Raw genomic sequence first — 23,694 nt, 5'->3', positions numbered from 1 at the left:
AGGGAGAGGGTGGGCTCCCCTCCCACCTCCTCCCGCTCCTGCCTGGCGGCCACGTCTGAGGACAGGAGCCACGCGGCAGGACAGGGCAAGGGTCTGGACAGACACAGCCCTGCCAGCCCTTCCTTCGGGTGACAGACAAAGGGTGTATCCCTGCTGCTCTGGCTTCCGGGGAGAGTATGGACGCCCAGGAGTCTTCAGCCTGCCACAAACACTAGGGGCCTACCACCATTCCAAAGTGGGAAAGATTCTCTGAAACATTCTGGACGGTACCATGGGCAACTCCAGGAAAAAGGCATGGCCCCCCACGGCACTTTCTGGGGGTTTTCTTGTCTTCCTTTGATTTAAACCTTCGACTATAGCATTAAAAAAAAAAATCAAGTGGGTAGGGTATCTGGACAGCGGAGAAAAGAGGAAGCGGCAAAGGTGGGCCCGGGGGACAGCTGAATCTGGCAGAGAGACCCCTGGACTCCACCCCTTCAGAGGAGCCGGGAAACAGCCCTGAGCGGCCTGCGGGCATTGCTTGCCATTCGAACAAGCTGTGACTTCAGGACTTCTTTCTTTTCTGTTTTTATTGAATTGATCACAACATTCTTCTGTTCTCCGTTTTGTTTTCTTGGCCCAGGGCATGTGGGATCTCCGCTCCCAGACCAGGATCAAACCTGTACCACCCCGCCCCCCACTGGAAGGCTAAGTCTAACCCCTAGACCTCCAGTTCCCAGGACTCATCCCCAATCGACCAGCAGCCATGACACTGTTCCTCCAGCGGCTGAAAGTGACCGCCGGACCCCGAGAGTGGATTTCTCTCCTAGAAGGACAAGGAGCTGGGCGCAGAAAACGCCCCAAACTGCCCGTTCACCATACGTCGCTTTGTTTCATGTGGCCTCAAAGTCACAGAAAGTTATCATGGCTACAAATCAAATCACCTCATCTTCCATTTACTCTCATCCTCTAGTGCCTCAAAAGCCTGCTTCCTAAGAAAGCTCAGGGAAACAATTCTGAAACCCAGTTAAAATCACACCAGCAAAAGTATAGGGAGTGTGGCCCTTTCACAGCGTCGTCTTCCAGGATTTCAAACAGCTCAGCTGGGATTCCAGCACCTCCACCAGCTTTGTTCATAGTGATGCTTCCGAAGGCCCACTTGACTTCAGACTCCAGGATGTCTGGCTCTAGGTGAGTGACCACACCAGCATGGTTATCTGGGTCACTAAGATCTTTTTTGTACAGTTCTTCTGTGTATTCTTGCCACCTCTTCTTAATATCTTCTGCTTCTGTTAGGTCCAGACCATTTCTGTCCTTCACTGTGCCCATCTTTGCACGAAATGCTCCCTTGATCTCTCTGATTTTCTTGAAGAGATCTGTAGCCTTTCCCATTCTATTGCTTTCCTCTATTTATTTGCACTCACCACTGAGGAAGGTTTTCTTACCTCCTCTTGTTATTCTTGGGAACTCTGCATTCAGAGGGGTGTATGTTCCTTCTCTCCTCTGCCTTTACATTCTCCTCTCTTCTCAGCTATTTGTCAGGCCTCCTCACAGAGACAACCATTTACCTTTCTGTACTTCTTTTTCTTGAGGATGATCTTGAGCCCTGCCTCCTGTACAATGTCACGAACCTCCATCCATAGTTCTTCAGGCACTCTATCAGATTTAATCTCTTGAATTTATTTGCCACTTCCACCGTATAATCATAAAAGATTTGATTTAGGTCATACCTGAATGGTCTAGTGCTTTCCCCTACTTTCTTCAGTTTAAGTCTGAAGTTGGCAATAAGGAGTTCACAATCTGAGCCACAGTCAGCTCCCGGTCTTATTTTTGCTGACTGTATACAGCTTCTCCATCTTTGACTGCAAAGAATACAATCAATCTGATTTCGGTATTGACCATCTGGTGATGTCCATGTGTAGAGTAGTGATTCGCTGGATCAAAGAAAAAGCAAGAGAGTTACAGAAAAGCATCTACTTCTGCTTCATTGACTACACCAAAGCCTTTGACTGTGCGGATCACAACAAACTGTAGAAAATTCTTAAGGAGATGGGAATACCAGACGCAGAACAAGACGCAGAACTGCTTCTGTATGCAAGTCAAGAAGCAACAGTTAGAACCAGACATGGAACAACAGACTGGTTCCAAATAGGGAAAGGAGTCCATCAAGGCTGTATATTGTTATTCTGCTTATTTAGCCTATATGCAGAGTACATCATGCAAAATGCTAGGCTGGATGAAGCACAAGCTAGAATCAAGATTGCTGGGAAAAATATCAACCTCAGATATGCAGATGACACCACTCTTATGGCAAAAAGCAAAGAGGAACTGAGGAGCCTCTTGATGAAAGTGAAAGAAGAGAGTGAAAAAGCTGGCTTAAAACTCAACATTCAGCAAACTAAGATCATGGCATCCGGTCCCATCACTTTATGGGAAATAGACGGGGAAACAACGGAAACAGTGTCAGACTTTATTTTTCTGGGCTCCAAAATCACTGCAGATGGTGACTGCAGCCATGAAATTAAAAGACACTTGGATCCTTGGAAGAAAAGCTATGACCAACCTAGAGAGCATATTAAAAAGCAGAAACGTTACTTTGCCAACAAAGGTCCATCTAGTCAAAGCTGTGGTTTTCCCATTAGTCATGTATGGATGTGAGGGTTGGAGCATAAAGAAAGCTGAGTGCCGAAGAATTGCCGCCTTTGAGCTGCGGTGTTGGAGAAGACTCTTGAGAGTCCCTTGGACTGCAAGGAGATCCAACCAGTCCATCCTAAAGGACATCAGTCCTGAATATTCATTGGAAAGACTGATGCTGAAGCCGAAACTCCAATACTTGGGCCACCTGATGCGAAGAACCGACTCACTGGAAAAGACCCTGATGCCGGGAAAGATTGAAGGTGGGAGGAGAAGGGGACGACAGGATGAGATGGTTGGATGGCATCACCGCCTCGACGGACCTGAGTTTGAGCGAGCTCCGGGAGCTGGTGATGGACAGGGAGGCCTGGCGAGGTGCAGTCCACAGGGTCGGAGAGAGTCGGGCTGACTGAGCACTGACCTGAGCAAAAGCACAGGCAACTGTCCAAGTAACAGTAGCCTGCGGGGCCAAGGCCTCCTGCAAAGGGACTGGTTTGTTCTTTCTTTTCCGAAAAAGATAGAGCTACCACACAGCGCAAGCTGATGTCTGTTTCAGGAATGCAAAGGAGAATTCTGGGCACTGCTTTACCCCAGAGCCTCACTGAAGCGTTCCAAGCCTGAGAACTTCAAATTGTGCTTCTCTGGCCCTTACAGAGTATATGCATCGGGTGAGGGGTGGGTGAGGACCACGGGGACCGTGTGGGCGGATGCGGTGACCCCGGGGTAACCGAAGCCCAGATGTCACAAAGCCTGGGCAGACCACACGTGGACTTTGTGTCAGGAGTGAGACGGGCGACCCGACTCTGCTTATGCTCAGCATGCCACTCTCTCAGCCACAGAGTAAGTTTCCTCTTAGAACCTCATACCCGCCCGCTTCTAAGGCAGCAGCATCCACACACACAACGGAGGCGCACACCTCTACTCTGCCGTCAGCCCCAGAGTGAGCCTTTTCTAGCAATCCAGCACTCTCTGATGACGTTACAAAGACTCAATTTTTCTAAACATGACAGAAAAGAAAAAATAGTCTCTGTAATTAGCAGAATCGCTTGACTTTCAGAAATCAAGACAGAGACTTCCCTCCTCTGAACTGAATCTCCAGTTCTATCCTCCAAAGCCGAAGAGATGAAGACATATTCAAGGAAGTACCATGCCCTGCCACTGTGAAACAGGAACTGGGAGGAGGAAAAAAATGATTCAGAATGCATCAACTCTGTTCTCTTGTATTTTTAAACATCCAAGAGTGTGAAGCAAGAAGCATCAGAGAGAAGGGCCCATGGTCTCCATGTGTGCTGGACCCCAAACATCGGAACGAGTAAGGGTCGGGGTCAGTCGGTCAAGCGGATTTCGGTGAGGACTCCGGCAGAGGCACCAAAGTGCCCCGCAGCCGCCCAGTCTGCTAAGAACAGGTGCACCGAGCCCATTGGAACGGCAAGTCGCCAAACGCAGCTCAAGGGCTGTGATCTTGGGAGTCCCGCTCGCCGCCCCCGTTGCACAGGGGAGCGCGAGGGCTGGACGCTCATCAGGCCTCGGGCGCCCCACGGGGTATCTCCCTGCACGGCATCCCTGGCTCCGGGAGGTGGTGGGCACTGCTGCAGCCTTGTGCCGGGGAAGCCAGGCCAGAACTGACCCAGCACCGAGGAGGGGGCAGCGCCGAGAAGCATGCCAGCCACACACAGAGCTCCCACTCATCCTCCACCCCCCAAACTTTGTCCTGAGCCAACCAAGTTCCTTTACTGGGTACGGCAGCCGGAGGCGGGACCTGCACACGGAGCCTGCCGAGCGGGGCGGCGCCTCTCTGGCCCCCTCCGCCCACCCGCGCAGGCCACACTCTTGCAGAGACACCCCCCTCCACGCCTAACAGGGCCCAGTTCATCCCCACCTCATCCTGAGACAGTCTGCCCCCAAACATCTCCCTGCCCCCTCCTGTCAGGTGGAATCGCTTACCTTCTCCCTCTGCGCACAGCGTAGCTGGATACTCCTCAATCACACTTCTCAGCATATTCTATGCCGATTATGTGCTTGGATATCTGTCTTACCAGCTTTGGGAGGAAGCCGAACTTGACCTCAGCAGAGTGCCCGGCTCACAGGCAAGGCTCAGTGAAAGAGCACCCACCGCAGTGCCCAGCGAGGAGGACGCGCAAGGGTCTGACAAGCCGCCCCAGCACACTCACAGCCCAGACACAGCACTTGCTAAACGCGGCTTGCAGCGCTCAGCTCTGCAGCGTACGCTTCCTTCTGCGGTCAACTCTCAACTGACAACGGCAGTTTCCATTCACACTCTGAAGAGACTACTCTTTCCCAGACCATTTCAGTGTGTGGGTTTATGTGGTGGGGGAAGCCTCGGGGCTTGCCAGGGGGCACAGTGGTCAAGAACCCACATGCCGATGCAGGAGATGCAAGAGACGCAGGCTCGACCTCTGGGTCGGGAAGACCCCCTGGAGAAGGAGGTGGCCACTCTCTCCAGTCCTCTTGCCTGGAGAAGCCCATGGACAGAGGAGCCTGGCCTGGCGGGCGGCAGCCCACGGGGCTGCAGAGAGCTGGACACGCCTCGGCACACACGCATGGTGGGGGGACCTAAACCCCAACTTCACACGTGAGAGTCTGTGTATTCTCCAGCTGTAGCCATGCCTGACAGTCAGGCCCTTTAGAAAATTAACAATTCTTTTCTGCAGTGACTATATCTCCTAGCTCATTTGACTGTTTCACTTTAATCTTTAAACTTGAGAATGAATGTGAAAATCAAAATTCTAAAAATGTCATCCCTCAGATCCACTGATGGATATTAAAATCCGTGGGTGAAAGCTTGAAGGGAAACAGGATGTCTGCAGAGTCGCAAAGCCCCCCCCGCCCAATATTTATTAATAACAGAGGACAGCAGTGACCTCACAGTGGAGACGTGTGGCAAACAGCACGTTAAGCGAGTAACCCAGGCCCCCGCCACCAGGAAGCAGACGCACCGCGAGCTCACACCTCAGAGAGGACGCTCAGGGGACGCAGCGTCACTTAGTCGTTTTCTTGCTCATCCTAGTGATGAGAAAACACCAGACAGACCCAAAGACGGCCGCTCTGCAAAGCGACCGAGCAGAGCTCCTTCCAAGTGTCCAGGTCATGAAGACCCAGGAGAGACCGAGGGGCTGTCCCTGATGGAGACCCAGGAGACGCCAGGGCCAAGTGCAGGGTGGGCTCCTGAGCCTGACCCTGGCTCGTGAGGAGGACATTCGAGGAAAAGCAGCCGAATCTGAATGAGGTCTCCAGTTTAATTCAGAGCAGTGTGCCACTATCAATCTCCTGGCTGTGCCAAGACGACTGGGTAAGACGAGAGGGTGGAGGGATCAGATGAAAAGTACGCGGAAGCTGAACTGAAAGGAACAGCTCACATACAGGAGGCAAGTGCACAGAACCCACTAGTAAGAATCAGCAAGAGACATAAACAGGCGTTTCCCAGAAGAGGAAACACACAGCCAGTAATTCAGGGAGATCTCAGTCAAGCCCTAGGGAGATGAGGGGGATACAGTGTGTCCCTCAGCTACGACGGGGTTCTCGCGCACCTCTGGAGTCAGACGGCACCTACGGGAGCGCCACGGGGGCTTCTGCTGCTGACACAGGCGCAGCTGCTGCAGCTGCTCCGGAAGATGACTGGACACATTCTGTCTGTCTGTCTGCAGGCGCAGAGGCCCTACAACCGGCCAGTTCCCCTCCGCGGTGTATGTCCTGGAGACCCCTGCACATGGGTACCTGGGGACGCACGGGAGAGGTCGAGGGGCATTCGTTTCTAACAGCAGAACACGGGAAACGACCCCAAAGTGCACCCATGAGGGAACAGGCATGTCCAGTACACCCACACGGCGGAAGAGCAGACGGCCGTGGACTAGCGAGACCCACAGCCACGCGCGCCGCCTAAAGACACGTCACAGCACGGCAGGGCCAGCAAGCTCCATATAGCAAGAAGCCGCTCGTGTGGAGTGTGCAAACAGGGAAGACTCAACACTCTGCTTTTAAAAGATAAATGCCTATCATGGCAACACCACAGAGACAGGCAAAGGACCGGTGCTGTGAAACTCGGGATCCCGGTTCTCAGGGGGCAGAGGGGTGTGGAGGGCAGTGAGCCTTTTGGACAACCCAGAGAGGGGGCATTCACAGCAGCCGGGCGCGTGCATTCCAGTTACAGGAGAGACCTCAGACCCATCTCTGCAGACAGTTAATGCTGAAGGATACTTAGGAGAAAAAGGGAATGCAGACAGGCTAAACACCCCAAACTTTCTGTTTACAGACTCATATCCTAGATGAAGCTAAGTGACGAGGATGACTAGGCTTTCTGAAACTTTCCGGCTTTAAAATGAAAGGGAAGAACCTAGGGGAATAGCTCGGAAGAGCTCATGTGCGCTTCCCAGGGACAGATCTGAGGCCATTCATGGTCTGCTGGGCAGGACTCATGCATCACAGCTGGGACATTCTCCTAAGGATGCATTGATTTCCTACGAAGAACGATACTTAGAAAGTTTGAGCTCCTTGAGTTACGCCAACACTTAGTATTTTAAGAATCCTTCATATTCCTTGAAGGCAAACATTTATCTAGCCTGAATGAATTAATATCATTCCTTCTCGAACCATTTACACGGCTTAATCAGCATTGGGTATTTCTGATCTTCAATATCAGGATTTAGAGCAATTTACGGTTCGCCTGGGCTTTCAGAGTTTGTAAAGGGGAATCCCATGAGGTCTAAGCCCGTGGTGTCCAGAGAAGGGCTCACTCACCAGCTGGAACTCGCTCCTGCGGCTGAACGCCTCCCTGATGCCGGAGTCCCCCCAGAGCGCGCTCAGGGCGGGCACGTACAGCTGGAAGGTGGCGGGGTCCACAGGCAGCCCTGCCTTGTTCTCGAAAGCCATGAGGAACATCCCGTGCTTCTCATTTTCAGAGTGCTGCCAAGGGATGCCAAGCTTGTCTCGTGCATCAACCAGAACCCTCGAGCCCTGGGAAAGAACAGAAAGACGACGTTCAGAATACTGCCAGGCGATGCTGAGCTTGTCTCGTGGATCGACCGGAACCCCCGAGCACTGGGAAAGAACAGAAAGAAGACAGAGGGTTTCACGGCACTGCGAAGGCTGAGTCGCAGTGGAGAAAGCGGCGTGGGCATGGACGGTCGTAGAAGCAGGAGGCTCAGGAGCCGCCAAGCCGGCAGCCAGCGTCTGTCTCTGGGTTCGCTCTGTCCCGGCATGAGCGCTGTGCTCCCGGGGACGTGCCTATCAAGGCGGAGGCTCGCACAGACCACATCGCAGGTCTGCCCTGTGCCATCCCTCGTTTGAAAAGGTCCCGAGAGGGAGACGACAGGTCGGGGAAGAAGTGGCCACACACATGCCAAGCGCCGTGTGGAAACAGAGCGCGAGCCGCGGCGCTGGCAGGGCCTGTGCTTGAGGACAACTCCAGCTGCAGCCCCGCTGCCCTGTCGCCGCGGAGGAGCACACGCACAGGCCGTCAGCGCCGGGGGACTGAATGGGGAGGGGGCGGGAGCGGGTCACGTCCCAGATGTGCCTGGGAGGGTGGGGAACCGGTCTCACTGTCGTGCTGATTCCCTCCCGGTTAGAAATACAGCCGGGATTTCCCGCCTTTTCCTCACCTCACTGCAGAAGCGGCCTGAACTAAAACAGGATGAGGGCAGGTGGCCAAACTGCGGAAATGCTGCTGCGGGGACAACGCCTCCCTGGGCAGGAAGCAGGCCTGGTCCATCACCCTTGACTCCGTGCTCGAGCATGATCAGCGTGGTGTCTATGGAAGCTTCTGGGCTCTGCTGGGGGACCTGCTGAATGCTCCCTGCGCACCAGCACTGGGTGAGCCCCACCCCGCCATCTGGAAAGGCCTTGGCTGGCTCAGAGCCATCTGGGGGACCCAGGACACAGAGAGCACTCCCCTGTCCCCAAGCACAGAGGACATCAGGATATCACTGCCCAGCTGGCACTTACTTTTCTGAGAAAAAGAAGAGCTTTATTGGAGCACAGGTCACATAACAAACAATCCCCCATTGACTGTGTAGAGCTCAGTGGCTTTCAGTTGGCAGTTATTCTAGAAACCTGGGGCAAACCAGATCTCTGCGGGAGCATCTGCTGAAAGGTAACCAAAGGCGAGGCGAAAGGTGAAGGCGAACGGTGACCCAGAGTGCAGCTGTGGCCTCCCCTCCAGACCCAGTGCCCAGCACTGCCGGGTCAGAAGTGCCCCTGTGAGCGCCCGCCCCGGGGTCCATGCCCAGCCCCTCTGACCCACAAACACGTTGAATGCTTACTGGGGGCAGAGTACTGAGATACACACTGAGGGAAAACAGAAGGCTGACGAAGCAGTGACTGGGCTCCCGAAACTCAGAACCTGGCCCAGGAGACACAGACATGGATTTAAACGATTAACACCCATCAACAAGAAACACAGGGCTTCTCTGGTGGTTCAGACGGTAAAGAACCTGCCTGCAATGCAGGAGACCTGGGTTTGATCCCTGGGTTGGGAAGATCCCCTGAAGAAGGGAATGGCAATCCACTCCCGTATTATTTCCTGGAGAATGCCATGGACAAAGGGACCTGGCGGGCTATAGTCCGTGGAGTTGCAAAGAGGTGGGCATGACTGAGCAATTACCGGTAATAAAAACACAGAAAACCACAAAGAGAGAATTCTTTAACTTGACGAGGGACACTGACAAAAACCTCTGCAGCGAACAGCAGAGATCCACGGTGGAAGACGGCGCTTCAGGTGAGAATGGGAACGCGACCAGAACGCCCCCTTTCACCACTGCTATTCGACGCGGTTCCACGGCAAGGCGGGGGAAGGAAATATAAGGTACATGGATTGGAGAGGAAAAAATAAAACGGAGCCTGTCTGCAGATGAAAAGATGGTCTGTGTACAAAATCCCAAGGAATCGATCAAAGAAAACCTCCTAGAATCCAAGTGAATTCAGCAAGGTTGCTGGGTACGAAAACCGACAGAAGTAAAATGTCTTTCTATATACTAGAAAGTTACATGTGGAAATGGAAATGTAACATTGTAAACTCTTTTAGACGTGCCACGTGGCGTGCAGGACCTCAGTTCCGTGACCAGGGGTCAAGCCTGCTCCCCCTGAGGTGGAAGCGTGGCGTCTTAGCCCCTGGACTGTCAGAGAAGCCCCAGAGGCTGACATTCAAAATGCAGTACTGTTAACAATCACAAGCCCCAGAACGAGACGCCAGGTACAAGTCTAACAGAGCGCGCACAGGACTTGAGCGCTGCAAGCCGTGAAACGCGGACAAGAGAAACCGAAGACCGATGGAAGGTGGGCAGGCCATGCTCGTGGATCGGAAGCATCGAGGTGATGACGGCACGCTCTCTAAACTGACACATACAGGCTGACCAGTTTCTATAAAATCCCAGCAAGAGCTTCCATGGATGTGGACAGAACTCTTATAAAACTAATATAATCTAAGGCACTAGACTAAAACAATCCTGAAACAGGAAAATTAAGTGGGAGGACTCTGATTTCCAGACATGTTATTACATAGCTACCACCAGCAGGACTGTGTGGTACCGGTGATGGACTAGGCACAGAGGTCAATGGGACGCAACAGAAACTCAGACACAGGTACTATGGTCAGCTGCTTTTTTTTTTAAGATCCAAAAGCAATTAAGTAGAGGAAAAGCCTTTCTAATAAATGATATTGAAGCAATTGGACATCCATAGGCAAAGAAAAAACAAAATCAAAACAAAACCTTGATGTAAACCTCACACCTTATACAGAACTGACTCAAAGCATAAAGCTACAGCAGAGCAGAAAATCTTCAGAGTCCACAAGCTGGCGAGCAGTCCTTAGACATGGCACAAAATGCATGGTTCATTAAGGGAAAATGGCTTCCCTGGTGGCTCGGAGGAAGAATCCGCCTGCAGCGCCGGAGACCTTGGTGTGACCCCTGGGCTGGGAAGGTCCCCTGGAGGAGGGCACTCAGCCCACTCCGTACGCTGCCTGCAGAATGAACCCCCACGGCCAGAGCCTGGCGGGCTGCAGCCCGCGGGGATGCAGACTCGGACGTGACTGAGCGACTAGCACGCGGCATACACCGACACACTGGCTTTCATGAAAGTTAAAGCTTTTGCTCCTCAGAAGACTTTAAGGGAATAAAAAGACAGGCTTCGGACTGGTAGGAGAAACTTGCCAACCACGTGTCTGACAAACGACTCATCTGTAGAATATACGAAGAATGCTCAAAAGTCAACAATTTAAAGAAACAAAACAATCCAAAAGACATGGAGAGCTGTTTCACCAGCAAGCACGCAGATAGCCAATAAGCAGAAGACAAGATGTCCAAGCTCACTGGCCACCAGGGAGAAGCAGACCCGAGCTCTGATGAGAAGACGTCACGACACATACGAAAACAGCCCAAACCGAAAAATCAGCGCCAGCGCCAAACGGCGGTGAGGAGGCAGAGACACGCCAGCTCTAACACACCGCTGTGGGGATGCAGAACGCGACAGCCACTCCAGAACACAGTTTTCCAGTTTCTTAAAAAAAAAAGAAAGAAAGAAAAATTGAGCCTACACTTAGCATACAACACAGCATACCATACAATGTCACTCCTGGACATTTATTCCAGAGAAATGAAAACTTACGTCCCCACAAAACCCTGCGCAGCGACGTTCACAGCAGCCACAAACTGGCAACAACCTAGGTGCTAGGTGTGGCGATGCTTTAATAAGCCAAGCGTTCAGCCGCGGCACCTTGTACCACGGACTTAAGGATGAGAACGGGCCACTGATGTGTGCAACTTAGATGGATCTCAAAAAAGCATACTATGGGATTCCGTTCATACAATGTTCTTGCAATGATACAATCATAGGGATGGAAAGCACAGGAGCGGCTCCTGGGGGCGGGGACGGGCAGAGGCCTGCGGCTGTGGCTGCGCAGCTAGAGGGAGCTCCCTGTGGTCTGGGGCAGGTCTGTGTCCTGAGGACACAGGCGATCCGTGTCAGAGTCTCACACACACTGGACCAGCCTCCGTCTCCCGGGTTTGATGCTGCACTACAGTTAAACAGAATGCAACCACTGGGGGAAACTTGGAGACACCGCTCTGTGCCGTCTTTGCAATTTCCTGCAAATACGTATTTCAAAATAAAAAGTAAAGAAAAAAAAGTTAACTAGCAATTAGAGATATATGTTCCAATTACACGGTGTAGGAAGGGAAGGTTACTAGAGGCCAAAGGAAGAGAGACTGGTAGGAAGAGCTGAGGCTGGAAAACACTAACCTGAGTAGAGCTTCTGAAGCCCTGGTTCATTTCAACAAGTGCCCACAGCTCATCAGAGCCCACTCACCCGGAGGGCGGGGAACAGGACTCGGACCAGGCCCCCGCTGGCCTTCCTCCCTGCCTCCCCTGTCCCTGCACTCTCTGAGACATCACCCCAAACTCCCCACTGCCTGCAGAGACACAGACGCTTCAGCGAGCACCTGAGCAGGGAGCAGGGATTTCACTGGTGAGATTCCAGGCAAAGGGTCAGGCTCCTCGGGGCGAGTCAGAGAAAGCCTCCCCCAGGCTGGCAAGAGGCTGGGTCAGGACCCCAGCCCCCACATGCCCCGAGCCAGGCAGCCAGGCTGCCCACCACCCTCGATGGCCCTGCCCACACGACTCCCATGCGGCACACGCACTCTGACCACGAGGTGTCTGCTCGGGGCTCCGACTCCCCGAGGAGCACGGCCCCACTCAGGGTTCAACTGAGCTCCCTCGGGAGCTGATGTCGGAGGCGAAGGCAGGGAACCAGATAGGCCTCAGAGGCCTGAGTGCTCGTTTACCAAGACTGCTTTCAGCGCTGCGCAGACCAGGCCTGCCCTAATTATTGGGGTGAACATAGGTTTGGCTTTAAAACCCCGGTGTATCCAAAAGCAGCTTGTGTTCCCAGTGCATGCTGCCACCCAGGCTGGAACTGGTCCAGACTAGCTTCACCCAAACTCGAAGAAAAGGCCCCTTATTTCTGTTTTTAGAGATCCAGGGAAATTGGCAGAACTGCCGACAGACTTCGAACGCTACCAGCAGTGTAGCCACTTTCTGGGTCTCGTTCACGTCATCTGGAGGGAAAGACAGCAGGCGGGAAAACAAAAATGACAGCTTTCTTTTAGAGCTCTGATTGCGAATTATTCCAGTCAAAGACCACTCTCTACTAACTGTTCTGAATCTGCAAAACCAAGCTCCAGAGAAGTTTTCTACTGTGGGACATCTGCTGAAAATCTGAGTCCAGTTTTCCTTCATTTTTAGCAAGAGCTTAGGGCCTTTCGAAATGTTATATACACTCTATTTTGCAGAAATGATAATTATATATATATATGTATCTCCCTGTCATGACACAGAGTTGCTAAGTCTTAAAAGATACTAATACAGCAGGCATAGCTGAATGATAAAATATCTTGCCCTAACCTTCTCCAGTAAAAGGCCAGTTTCCTAAAACACAAAGGCTAGGACAATTCTAAAACCTATGTACACTCACAAGCAGAAAACAAGGCAGAAGACAATTTACTTGAGTCTCATTAGCGGCTGCTTAAGAAGTTCTTCTTTCAGTAGCAGTGTTAACTGAAGTATTAATTTGTTCAATAATCATGCATTTTATTCACTCACCCAAATATAAACAGGTAAAGTCCTAAGCAGACTGATGACTTCATCTCAATACTATATGACACTTTAAACTGTTCGAAGAACACATTTTTAAAACAACCTATAAATCCAGCAGTTTCAGCTTCTAGTCAAAGAACAGCTCCCCTGCCTGCTGGAGATGTACATTTGGGATGGGGGGGGGGCGGGGTTCGGTTTTACTGGAAGAAGACCAAAAATCGCAAATCCTGTTATCTTGTTTCAAAATAGATTTTGTTAGTTTAGCCCCTCATCAAACCAAATCTTTTCAGATTAGTCATTCCTTACTAGAATCTTCCCACAATAAATACTAAGGCTCAGAAAGACGTAAAACGCTAGCAGATCAAGCGAGCTTTCTCCACGGAACCGAGCTACGTGAAGAGAATGGCAAGGTTTTGCATGCTCGCCCAACTAGAAAGCCGCGGGAGCACTTGCGAAGCTCTGTTTCTGTGTTGCTGTTGTTTTTTTTAAACCCACTGGGCAGAGTTGTTTGCCTTTGGCCAGCATCCAAATAAAAGAAACGCTGCCAGCAATGTAAACAGGATGCATTTCTTTAAGTTAATGAGCCCAGCAAGCAGAGGCAGATGGCTCCTCTTAGCCTTCTCTGAGGCTGGAGTGGAGGCTACCTTCTAATTTAGAGGTCGGACAAGCGAGGCGGGGAGGGGCGTGCAGGAAGCGGCCCTTCAGAGCACCGTCAGCCCCGAGCACAGAGCTGGCGGGCCTCCGGGGCCAGGCCCCGTCCCCACCACGCCTGTCCTCCCATGAGCTCTGGGAACGAACCTCTCTCTGCCCTCACAGCATAGCCCGTCCCTCGCCATGCTCCTACTTCAGGAGGGCTGCCTGGCAGAGGGCTGTGCCAAGGAACAGGGACAGGCCAGAAGGGCACTCCGCATGGCGCCTGCTCCGAGCTCGCAGCACCATCACAGAAGCTGGCCAGAGCGGGCCAGAGATCACCACCACCATCAGGGAAGGGGGAGAAGGGCCGCGGGACAGTGGGAAGCGTCACATCAGCGAGGGGAGCAGGTTAAGCCAGACTGCGGGGAGCTAAGACTTCTGGAATTTACTCTGGAAGACACTGGGAGCAAGCAAGGCTCTGGGAAGGAGTGGGACAAGGGCAGGGCTCCGCCTCCAGACTCCAGAGATGAGAAGGAGCAAGTGCAGGTGGGGAGGGCGGTCAGGAGGGGCGGCCAGGCTCTCCCATGCGGAGATGACACACAGCAAGATGAGTTCCAAAGGCAGAGAGCATGGCACGGCTTAGGAGGGGGTACGGTTTGGACAAGTTTATGACAAATTAAATTTAACAGGGCAATGGGATATCCAAGGCCAAGTTTTCAGAAAATAGACAAATTATAAGGAAAACTCCAGGTGTAGGAAGTAGAAGTAAATTAGCAAAATAAAAGTAGAAGTAAATTACCACCATCAGCTTTTTTTTTTTTTTGGCTGCCTAGGAAAGGCTGGTTCCCCTGTAAGTTAAAAAGAAACAGAAAAAGAAAGGAATTCCACAGCAGTGCAGAATTCCTTGGATCTTCTAAACTGGAACGTGAAAAGCCATGCAAATTTCAGACCTCAGGACGTAAGGGGTTGTGAAATTGACTCCTGGAGCCACACGCCGACCACCGGCCACTGCGTGTCATCCACTCGTCCAGACGTGCGAGCCAGAAGCTACTCGACTAAACGTCTCACTAAATGTTACAAAGACAAACAGAGGTGTGCGGCGGGGTGCGGCGAGGAGTGAAGCCTTCTTGCTGAGGGCAGAAAATATTAAATAAACTTAAGACTAAATAAATACTAAATGTCATTCCAAGAGGAAAAAGGCCTGTAATCACTACAAACAGGTAACACGGCTTAATATGCTGTGTTCAGGGTTATCCAGAGTGAAGCTGGGACTCAGCACCATGGATGGAATGATTTAGTGAGAAGTTTTAAAATAAAAATATAGCAGTAAATACCTGAATGAACTGTAAACAGGAAGGGTAAGTGTGTCATAGAATCCCCATGTCAGTTAAGACAGATATGCGTATATACGGAGAGACACCCAGGGGTGTGCGTGCGTGTGAGCTCATTTCATCTTGTGAGGTGTGGAGGATTGTGCCCACTTTACAGATGAGAAAACGGAAGCTCGACCACCCAGCCGTCGAGGGTGACTCCGGGACTCTGAAGCGTGCTTTTCCACCTCCGTTCTCTTCCTCTACGGGTGTGTCTGGGGAGATAAGGGCGCAAAGAGGCACGAGGGAGAAGCTGTCTCTGCCTGTTGCCCGTTTTCACGCAGCTGACAGCACGCGCCGAGGCCAGAACCATCTGAATTGACCTTCCATGACCCAGCATTTCTGGTGCTCTCCAGAATTTTTTTTTTTTTTTTTAAAGCCACAATTCGGCTAGAAGCATGGGATCTACTACATGCCTGGCTAAATTAGAGGACACCGAGCAAGTCCAGATTCTCCTTTAATCTCTAAACAGTGGAAGCCTCACACACCGTCCTGGCAGCACAGTCGTGGGACAGCCTGGGGCCGCCCTGCCTGACGCAGGCGCCCCCAGCCACCCGTGGCCGCTGAGCAGGGGGCCGTGGCCAGTCTGAACTGAGGTGTGTTAGTTCAGAGACTGGGCTTCAGAGACTCACTACAAAAGACACATGTATTTTGTCTTTTAACACTGATCACAGGTTGACATTATACAGCCGGAGGTCACGAACCTCCTGAGAGTATGCTACCCTGGACGGCTCCAGCCCTGAGTGCGCCACTGTGAAGCCGCTTTCGCTGCCCTCTCCCCCTCACTGCGGCTGATCTGGAGAGCGCGGCGCGCCATAGTTCTGCGGGACAGCGCTGCTTGTGTGCACGCTGGAGTTGAGCTGCTCCGCACCGCGCACTCCCGTTCACGCATCTCCTTCCCACTCATACAGACGCGGACAGGACACGCCGGGGCCTCCGACATGGGTGCAGAGGCCACGCGCGGAGGCGCAGGTCAGCAGCAGCCTTGGCGGGACGCGGGCTCTGCCACCTCGGTGCCTGCGAAAAGTGGCTTCAGTTCCTCAAGACACGGGCCTGCCCCCGGAGCCCGCGCCTCCCCTGCAGGCTGGCACCCGCCCCGGTAGGCCCACATTCGCAAGGGGTCCAGAGGGGGTGCTCTGGACAGCACTGGAACTCCGGCCGCCGGCCTCCACTGGGAGGAGCAAACACCACCCGCCCTGCTATCAGCAGATGCCCTGGTGCCGCCTTCAAAACAGGCCCACACCCCCACAGCTTCCTGCCACCCCTCGGCGATGGCTTTGGTCCAGCTGCCAGCATCTCTCACCTGCATCACAGCAAACCTTCTGATTGGCCCTCACGTCTACACGTGTCCCCATCAGTCTCTTCTCAAAATGAGGTCACGGTGCCCTCTGCCCAACCCCACGGGGCCCTTTCTTATTACAGGAAAAGCCCAGAAGGCCCGACCCCTCTTCCTCCTGCTCCACGCCATGGCCTGAGCACCTCTGGGACGCCCGAGACCCTCCTGCCCCAGACATGCACAGGGCCCACTCCTGTCTCCTCCGAGCCTCTACTCAGGTGTCAGCTCAGCGAGGCCGTCCCCGGCCGCCTTAACCACCGCCTGAGGCCACCCGGCACCTGCCCTTCCCACCCTCCCCTGCTCTTTCTCGAGCATTTACTGCTGCCCAGCGAATGGGCCCGACAGTCACTCACCCGTCTGGGTTGCCCCGTTTCTCCCCTACTGGAACGAGCGGCCCCTGAGGACAGGCTCCTCTGTCTGGTTTGCTCAGCCCGAACCCCCAGGGCCGCACACAGGGCTGTCGACAGGATGAGCGCAGGGGTCTCGGGTTCCTCGGCTGCTAAGCCAGGATGAACAACCCTTCCTACTTCTCACGCTGCGGCAAGGAGCACCTGAGGCAGTAATACCGGATGCCAGCAGTCAGATTCGCCTTGTGCCAAAACCGGTCTACAGAAAGCTGCGCAGTCAGATTCGCCTTGTGCCAAAACCGGTCTACAGAAAGCTGCGACCTGAACGTCACTAGTCATCCCAAGCCCCTTCTCACGGGAAACCTGACACGTGAGGAACCAATATTGAGGCTAATGAATTAATAGCCACAACCCGAACGTCACTAGTCATCCCAAGTCCCTTCTCACGGGAAACCTGACACGTGAGGAACCAATATTGAGGCTAATGAATTAATAGCCACAACCCGAACGTCACTAGTCATCCCAAGTCCTTTCTCACTGGAAATCTCACACATGAGCAATCAACATTGAGGTTAATAAATTAATATCGTCCATTCTTTATTTGAAAGCAATTTAGTTACAAAATGCGTCAGGAAAGTTCCTTTTAAAACTATCCATTTTGGTACATCAAAGATAAAAAGAAAAGCCTGTTTAGAGGAAAAGTTCAACCAAAGCAACAGCCTAAATGACTGTAACAAGTCAATGGAATCTGCAGAGTGGCAGTTTAAATAGAAGCATACAGTTCACCCCTGTGAAGAGTGAAATGCGCTTCTCTTAAAAGCGCACGGGCGCCGTTATGATAAGGCAAAAGCAAGTCTTTAAAAGCTCACTGGATGTGAAGCAGCCTCCAGCACGAGGCCAGCTCCCTCAGCAGGCACGACAGTGTCCCGTCCTTGCAGGGAGATGTTCTAGCCTCAGAAAGGGATCAACCCCAGAAGCGGAGGGGATCCCTCGTGAAATCTGGAGCTCACAATTTCAGGGTTTGCCGCGAAGGTCACACGGCAGAAGTAACAACAGTAACCACGTCACCTCCTCTAGGAGGAACCTGGCTCCGGGTCCCGTGGAGACAAGAAGAATCCGCGTCTGACACGACGGACCCCAGCGATCGCCAGAGACAGTAAGGAAGAGAACGAGACCGGGGCAGCGGGCCAGGAGGCTGTCACACACAGGGACGGGGCGGCAGCTCAGCCCGTCAGCAGCAGGTGCGGAACGGGAAGAGGGGCTTCTCGTGCAGGCGAGCGAGGGCTCCCCCTCCACAGCCACAGGAAGTTAGACTGGAGGAGGGCACAGCCCGAGGCCCTGGGCCGGGCGGTACCGACAGACCCTGAAAGGGAGGCCCAGCTCCCGCCGGCGCTGCGTCCCATGCCCCAGCCTCATGGTGCTGGGCCTGGGCTCGGAGGTGAGTCACACACCCTTCAGGGGCACAGCCTGAGCCCCATTCAGCACTCAAGGGCAGCTTCACAAGCTCAGACTTTACAGACGGCTGTGGAGAGTGACTGTTACCAAACTTCTGTTTACTCCACAGACTTCTTAAGATGCTGCGTGAGGTGAGACCTCCAGCTACGATGCCCTGCCCGCACGCCACAGGCTCTGAAGAGGCAAAGGAGACTGTAAACTGAGACCTCACTGCTTTCGACGGGCTCCCAAGGGGCCACACCTGACTCGATTCTGTTCCGCCAGCCCTCGCCGAGGGCTGCAGCGCCGGCTTCTAACCCTGGTCAACAAAGTGCACGCACAAAACAGGTGCTCCGGCACGTGGACTCTGCTGACGGTTCAAGGACAGTCCTGCAGGTCACACCTGACACCAGGGCCCACTCCCTAAAAAGCGCCTTCCATGCAGAACCAGGCGACGTCACACTTTGCTTCCACATTGAAAAGCAAAGGAGACCTGACGTTTAACCCCTAGAGCACCGGCTACTTAGGGTGGGACGGAACCTCCCGGAAGTTCTGCCAGCAACGCGACACCCCCACATCGTGAGAAAACAACACGGCTCCTGAGCGCCCGGGAGGACCAGCGCTCTGGAGCGTTCTTTGCCAGGAACCTGCAGGCAGAGCCAATAATCCCTCTGTTACTAATTCTGGGAAAAAACTGTTCTCGGTTTTCAAGGAAGAACACTTCCTTAAGGACCCACATCTGCTTTTCCTCAGAATTATGATAAATCATTCAGACGGTGTTTTTCTTAGCTTACTTTCTTTTTTTGTAAAGCTGCTTAGATACTACAAGAGAGTCTTCAGACCTTGGTAACTGGCTAAGACCAGGGAACCTCACGCCCGCTATCAGTCACTCCCAGTGTCGACGGCCTCCACTGAAGTCACATGAATGTACAGCCATTTATCAGGAGCATCAAGCTCCATCCTGATTATGTGGGGGGCGTATAGAAAAAGGCAAATGCCCACAAAACCGCTCCTCATGACTAATGGTCAAGTTGGCAAATGAAGTAGTCACGCAACATTTTTAGGTGGGTTTAAAGATAAATAACACGCATAAAAATCGGAAGAACTCAGTACCCTTACAGGATAATTGTGACGGACAATAAACCCACGAAAAGATGCTCAACGTTGCTCGTCACAATCAAGACTACAGTGAGGTGTGACGTCATACCAACCAGAACGGCCGTCATCGAAGAACAGGAGAGATTCCCCTGGCGGTCCAGTGGTCAAGAACCTGCCTGGCAATGCAGGTTCCATCCCTGGTGGGGCCTAAGGTTCCTCCCACATGCCTCGGAACAGCACAGCCCGAGTGCCGCCGGCTGAGCCCATCCCCGTGACTGGAGAGTCCCTGCACCACGAGGGAAGGGCCCACGTGAGGCCACGGCCGTCCCTCCTGCCACAACTCTAACCCAAAGCAGCCAAATAAATAAAGATTAAAAAAAGCTACGAACAGTAAATGCTGGACGAGGTGTGCAGAAAAGGGAACCCTCCAGCACTGTTGGCAGCGATGGGAGCTTGGTACTGCCACTGTGGAGAACAGTCTGGGGATTCCTCAACAAACTTGGAATAAACCCGTCGCGTGACCCAGCAGTCCTGCTACCGGGCGCACAGGCAAGAACACCACAGTCCAGACAGACAGACGCCCGCCAGCAGTCACCGCAGCACCACTCACAGCAGCTAGGACACGGGAGCAACCTAGATGTCCACCGCCAGACGAACGGTAAAGAAGGCGTGGAACGCATATACAGTGGGACAGTGCTCAGCCATAAGAGGAACACCTCTGAGTCGGCTGTCATGAGGTGGATGAACCTAGAGCCTGTTACACAGAGTGAAATAAATCAGAAAGAGAAAGATAAACACTGTATATTAACGCATCTATACGGAATCTAGAGAAACAGGACCGATGAACCTATTTACAGCGAAGAAATGCAGGGGAAGGAGACGGGGGTGGGAGGGGGCCACTGAGAGCCGTGGTGACATCTGTGCCCCAGTGTGGGTAAAACGGCTAGCTGGCGGGGAGCCGCTGGAAAACCCAGGGAGCGACGACCGGTCGGGGCCGGGCGGAGGCGCGAGCGGGAGGAGACACACACAGAGTCGTGACCCATTCACGCTGGTAGACGCGGAGACCGACGTAGCTCTGTGAAGTGATGATACGCCAATTAAAAACCCCCAACAACAAAAAATGTGTAACTGCTTCGGCCCAAGCAAGAAGAGGGCACAGCTCTAAGAAGAAACGAGGTTTTAAAACTACCAAGATTTATCAGCTTTGGTGAAAGAGAACGCCCTTGGGCAACAGGATGACGCTTTATATCGCAGAGGACACGGCTGCCCCGGTCAGCGAAGCATGCTGACGGTCACAGGCACCAAGGAGCCCCCGGTCGGGTGCACGTGGCGCACACGGGTCACAGGACCAACGGCCTGCTGCACCTGGAGAGACCCCAACTGGATGGAGACCGCGGAGGCAGAGGTGGGCGGAGCCTGGCGGGCGGGGCGGGGCCTGGCGGGCGGGGCGGGGCCTGGCGGGCGGGGCGGGGCCTGGCGGGCGGGGCGGCGCAGAGCTGGACACCCAGGGGAGTCGCGGGTCCGGGGGCGAGGCCCCGGCTGCCCCTGCCCGTCCGCGGGCCTGAGTGAGGCACCGGCACCCAGGCTGGCGGCGAGCCTGCGCTCGGAACGGACGGACCGGCAGCTCCCCTCTGCTGCACCGAGCGTGAGCCAGTGCTCGGCTTCAGGAGCTCCGCGTACCTGCGTTCAAGACAATCCACAGAGCAGAAGAAAGACCCCTCGCGACTGTATGCAGGTTCACAGGTAAGAAGCTTCAGAAGTTACACCCTGAAGCTTCCAGGGGACTTCTGCAAACAGAAAGTCTTGAATACCCAAGGGTCACCTTCCCAGTGAGGCCTCCCTCGACCACCCTGCTGGGAAGCACGGCCCCCGCCGCAAAACTCAGCTCCTCTTCCGGCCGCTTTCGCGTCCCGGACTTCAGGGTCGGAGCTGGAGCAAGCTCAGGGTGCTGCGCTGGGCACCCCGAAGACAGGGTGTCCTTGTGACGAAGAGCCTTCCAGCCCCACGTGATCGTCAGGCTGTGTGACACACTTTCAGGAGGAGACCCCAACTCACCCTTCCCGTGTCCCTGAGGGGGCTCACCCACACCTCAGGTGGCCCCGGGAGCCAGAGAACAGCCCGTGATGCCGTGACTTTTAACTTCTGGAGCCGGACAGACAGTGAACACCCTGCCCTCCGCCACGAGACCATTTCTACCTTGCAGCAGGCCCGCCAGCCCATTCCGTTCATCCCAAGACACCGGGTGCCCACACAGTGGGGGTGACCGAAGACAGGGCAGAGATGGGACGGCTGGGCCCCTGCCCGCGTGAAGCTTCCTGTGGGCTGAGGACTATCCTAAAATGCTTCCCACAGAAAGAGAAGTGGAAAAGCCCTGCACTCTGGCTCTAAGGGAAAGAACTACCCCGTGGAGAGAAGGGGAAAGAGGCTGTGTCAGCAGGGTTGACAGGGAAGGCTGCTGAGGAGCCACGTATGCTGACTTGGCCACAGGGATGGGCCAGCCACGCTAAGTGGCAGGGTGAGTGTTCCGAGTGGACAGGACGCGAGGGCCCTGAGCATCGCAGTTTTAAGAAACTCGACATCACAGGGACGTGGAGTGTGGTGAGTGAGGGCCAGGGTGAAGCCGAGGGCATCAGGTCAGTTGTGAGTGCGGCAAGGAGGCTTCATGGGAGTCACCTGGGTTTCCTCCTTGACTGCAGTTTGATTATAAAATGTAGTTCACAAGCAGGAGAAATTTAACGACAGAGTGTCATTTTTTATCAAACAATCTTCGAAAATCTGCCGGGGTGTCAACTCAGAAATGGCCCATCTGGGGTGGTGGCTTTCTGGGTGGTTAGTTCACCCATGCTTAAAGGTGAGGCTCTTCCATAGCTGGTCAAGAAGCAAACAGCCCGGGGTACTCTGCTAACACGCGCCTCATCACACAGTGGAGAGCAGACAGACTTCAGAAAACTGTTCCCATCTGCCGGCAAACTGGGTGCTCCGCGTCCACCTTCATCCGAGGTCCCCCGGGTCCCCCACATTCTTGTGAGATGCACTCTGGAGGGCAGCCTGCATGTCACAGGACCAAGGAGTGAGGTCACAGTTCCTCCTGCGTCTGACAGCCACTGGGGGAGGCACCGCTGCCTGGCCTGAGTGCAGAACCCTGGCCCGGGAGCACGATTATGCAGACATCCGGCCTGTGTGTCCATGCTGGGGGGCGGGGGGGGGGGGCGTGGGGGCAGGTCAGCACATTAAGGCCTGCAGGCCAGACCCGCCCCGTCTCCTGATTGCGTGTGGCTTGTGAGCTGTGTGTGGCTCTCAGAGACGAGTATGTGCATTTGACTCAATGGTGAGAACACACCTCTATTAAGTGAAATGTTATCCTCCACAAAGGAATCCCATTCTTTTGAATAGTCACCTGTATTGTAAAAATTTTACTCAACTGTCACCGTTCTAGTATTGTGAAATTACCAACGGAACTGATTGGTGGACGTCGGTTCTCTTGCTGCACGGGTACCTACACAGCATCCCTGGCTGTGACCCCGGGGCTCCAGTCTCTGGGTGACTCCTCCGGCTTTGGTGGCCCCCTCCAGGGCCCTGCGTCTGGCCCTGAGAACCGAGCAGGGATCAGAGTCCTGGCTCCCACATCGCTGCTTCTTGGGCTGGGCTGCTGTCCATTACCCAGGGTCCACGCACGTCCTGATGCCCAGGCTGATCGCACCCCTGCACTCAGGGCCTCCGGGGAGGAGCCTGACGGGGTACCTGTGAAGGCCCTGCTGCCGGCCTGAGCGGGGAGGGGTGCCTGGGTGCGCCGTCTCGGCACACCAGCCCAGGGCACAGTTCTCGCTGCATGACCCTCGTGTCGCCCACGTCTTCCACCTTCTGCATGGCGGTGCTCTGACACCTCGGGAGCTGTGCTGATCCTGGAGAGACTGCCCCTCCTGGGCGAACCCAGCACCTGGAACCAGCTCCCCCTCCGCTCCTGCCCTCCAGGCGGCAGGAGCCCTCCGGTCTGGACTGGTCCCGAACAAGATGGCCCACAGCGGGCGCCCAGCACACCCTCCGGCCCAGGCTGCTGCCCTGCCTTGCCCCCTCCTTCCTGCAGCACCCCAGAGAGGCTCCACCAGGCTTCTGCTCTCTCTCCCTCCGGACCCCAGGCAGAGCCTCCTGCTCCTGGGGGTCTGTCAGGACAGACGTCCTCCTTCACAGCTGTCGTTCCCATGTCTGGGAGCCTCCAGATTCCTGATTAAAGCAAACCCTGGGCGTGGGCCTCTGCTCCCAT

The 23,694-nt window shown here is 54.1% G+C and overlaps 1 protein-coding gene across 3 annotated transcripts in view; it reads right to left on the bottom strand.

Moving 5' to 3' along the window:
- GNA12 (G protein subunit alpha 12) overlaps positions 1-23,694 on the bottom strand; it is a 76,557-nt gene that overhangs the window by 28,296 nt on the left and 24,567 nt on the right. For 2 of the 3 annotated variants that reach the window (XM_027961831.2, XM_027961832.2), the window contains exon 2: positions 7,369-7,584. The exons of the other annotated variant lie outside the window; for it this stretch is intronic. In XM_027961831.2, coding sequence (XP_027817632.1) covers positions 7,369-7,584 — 216 coding nt within the window. The remainder of the gene's footprint in view (positions 1-7,368; positions 7,585-23,694) is intronic. 3 annotated transcript variants of the gene reach the window in all.

The sequence above is a fragment of the Ovis aries genome, chromosome 24 (genome assembly GCF_016772045.2).
Source record: "Ovis aries strain OAR_USU_Benz2616 breed Rambouillet chromosome 24, ARS-UI_Ramb_v3.0, whole genome shotgun sequence".
Lineage (NCBI taxonomy): Eukaryota > Metazoa > Chordata > Mammalia > Artiodactyla > Bovidae > Ovis > Ovis aries.
This window is presented reverse-complemented; position numbering and strand designations above follow the sequence as displayed.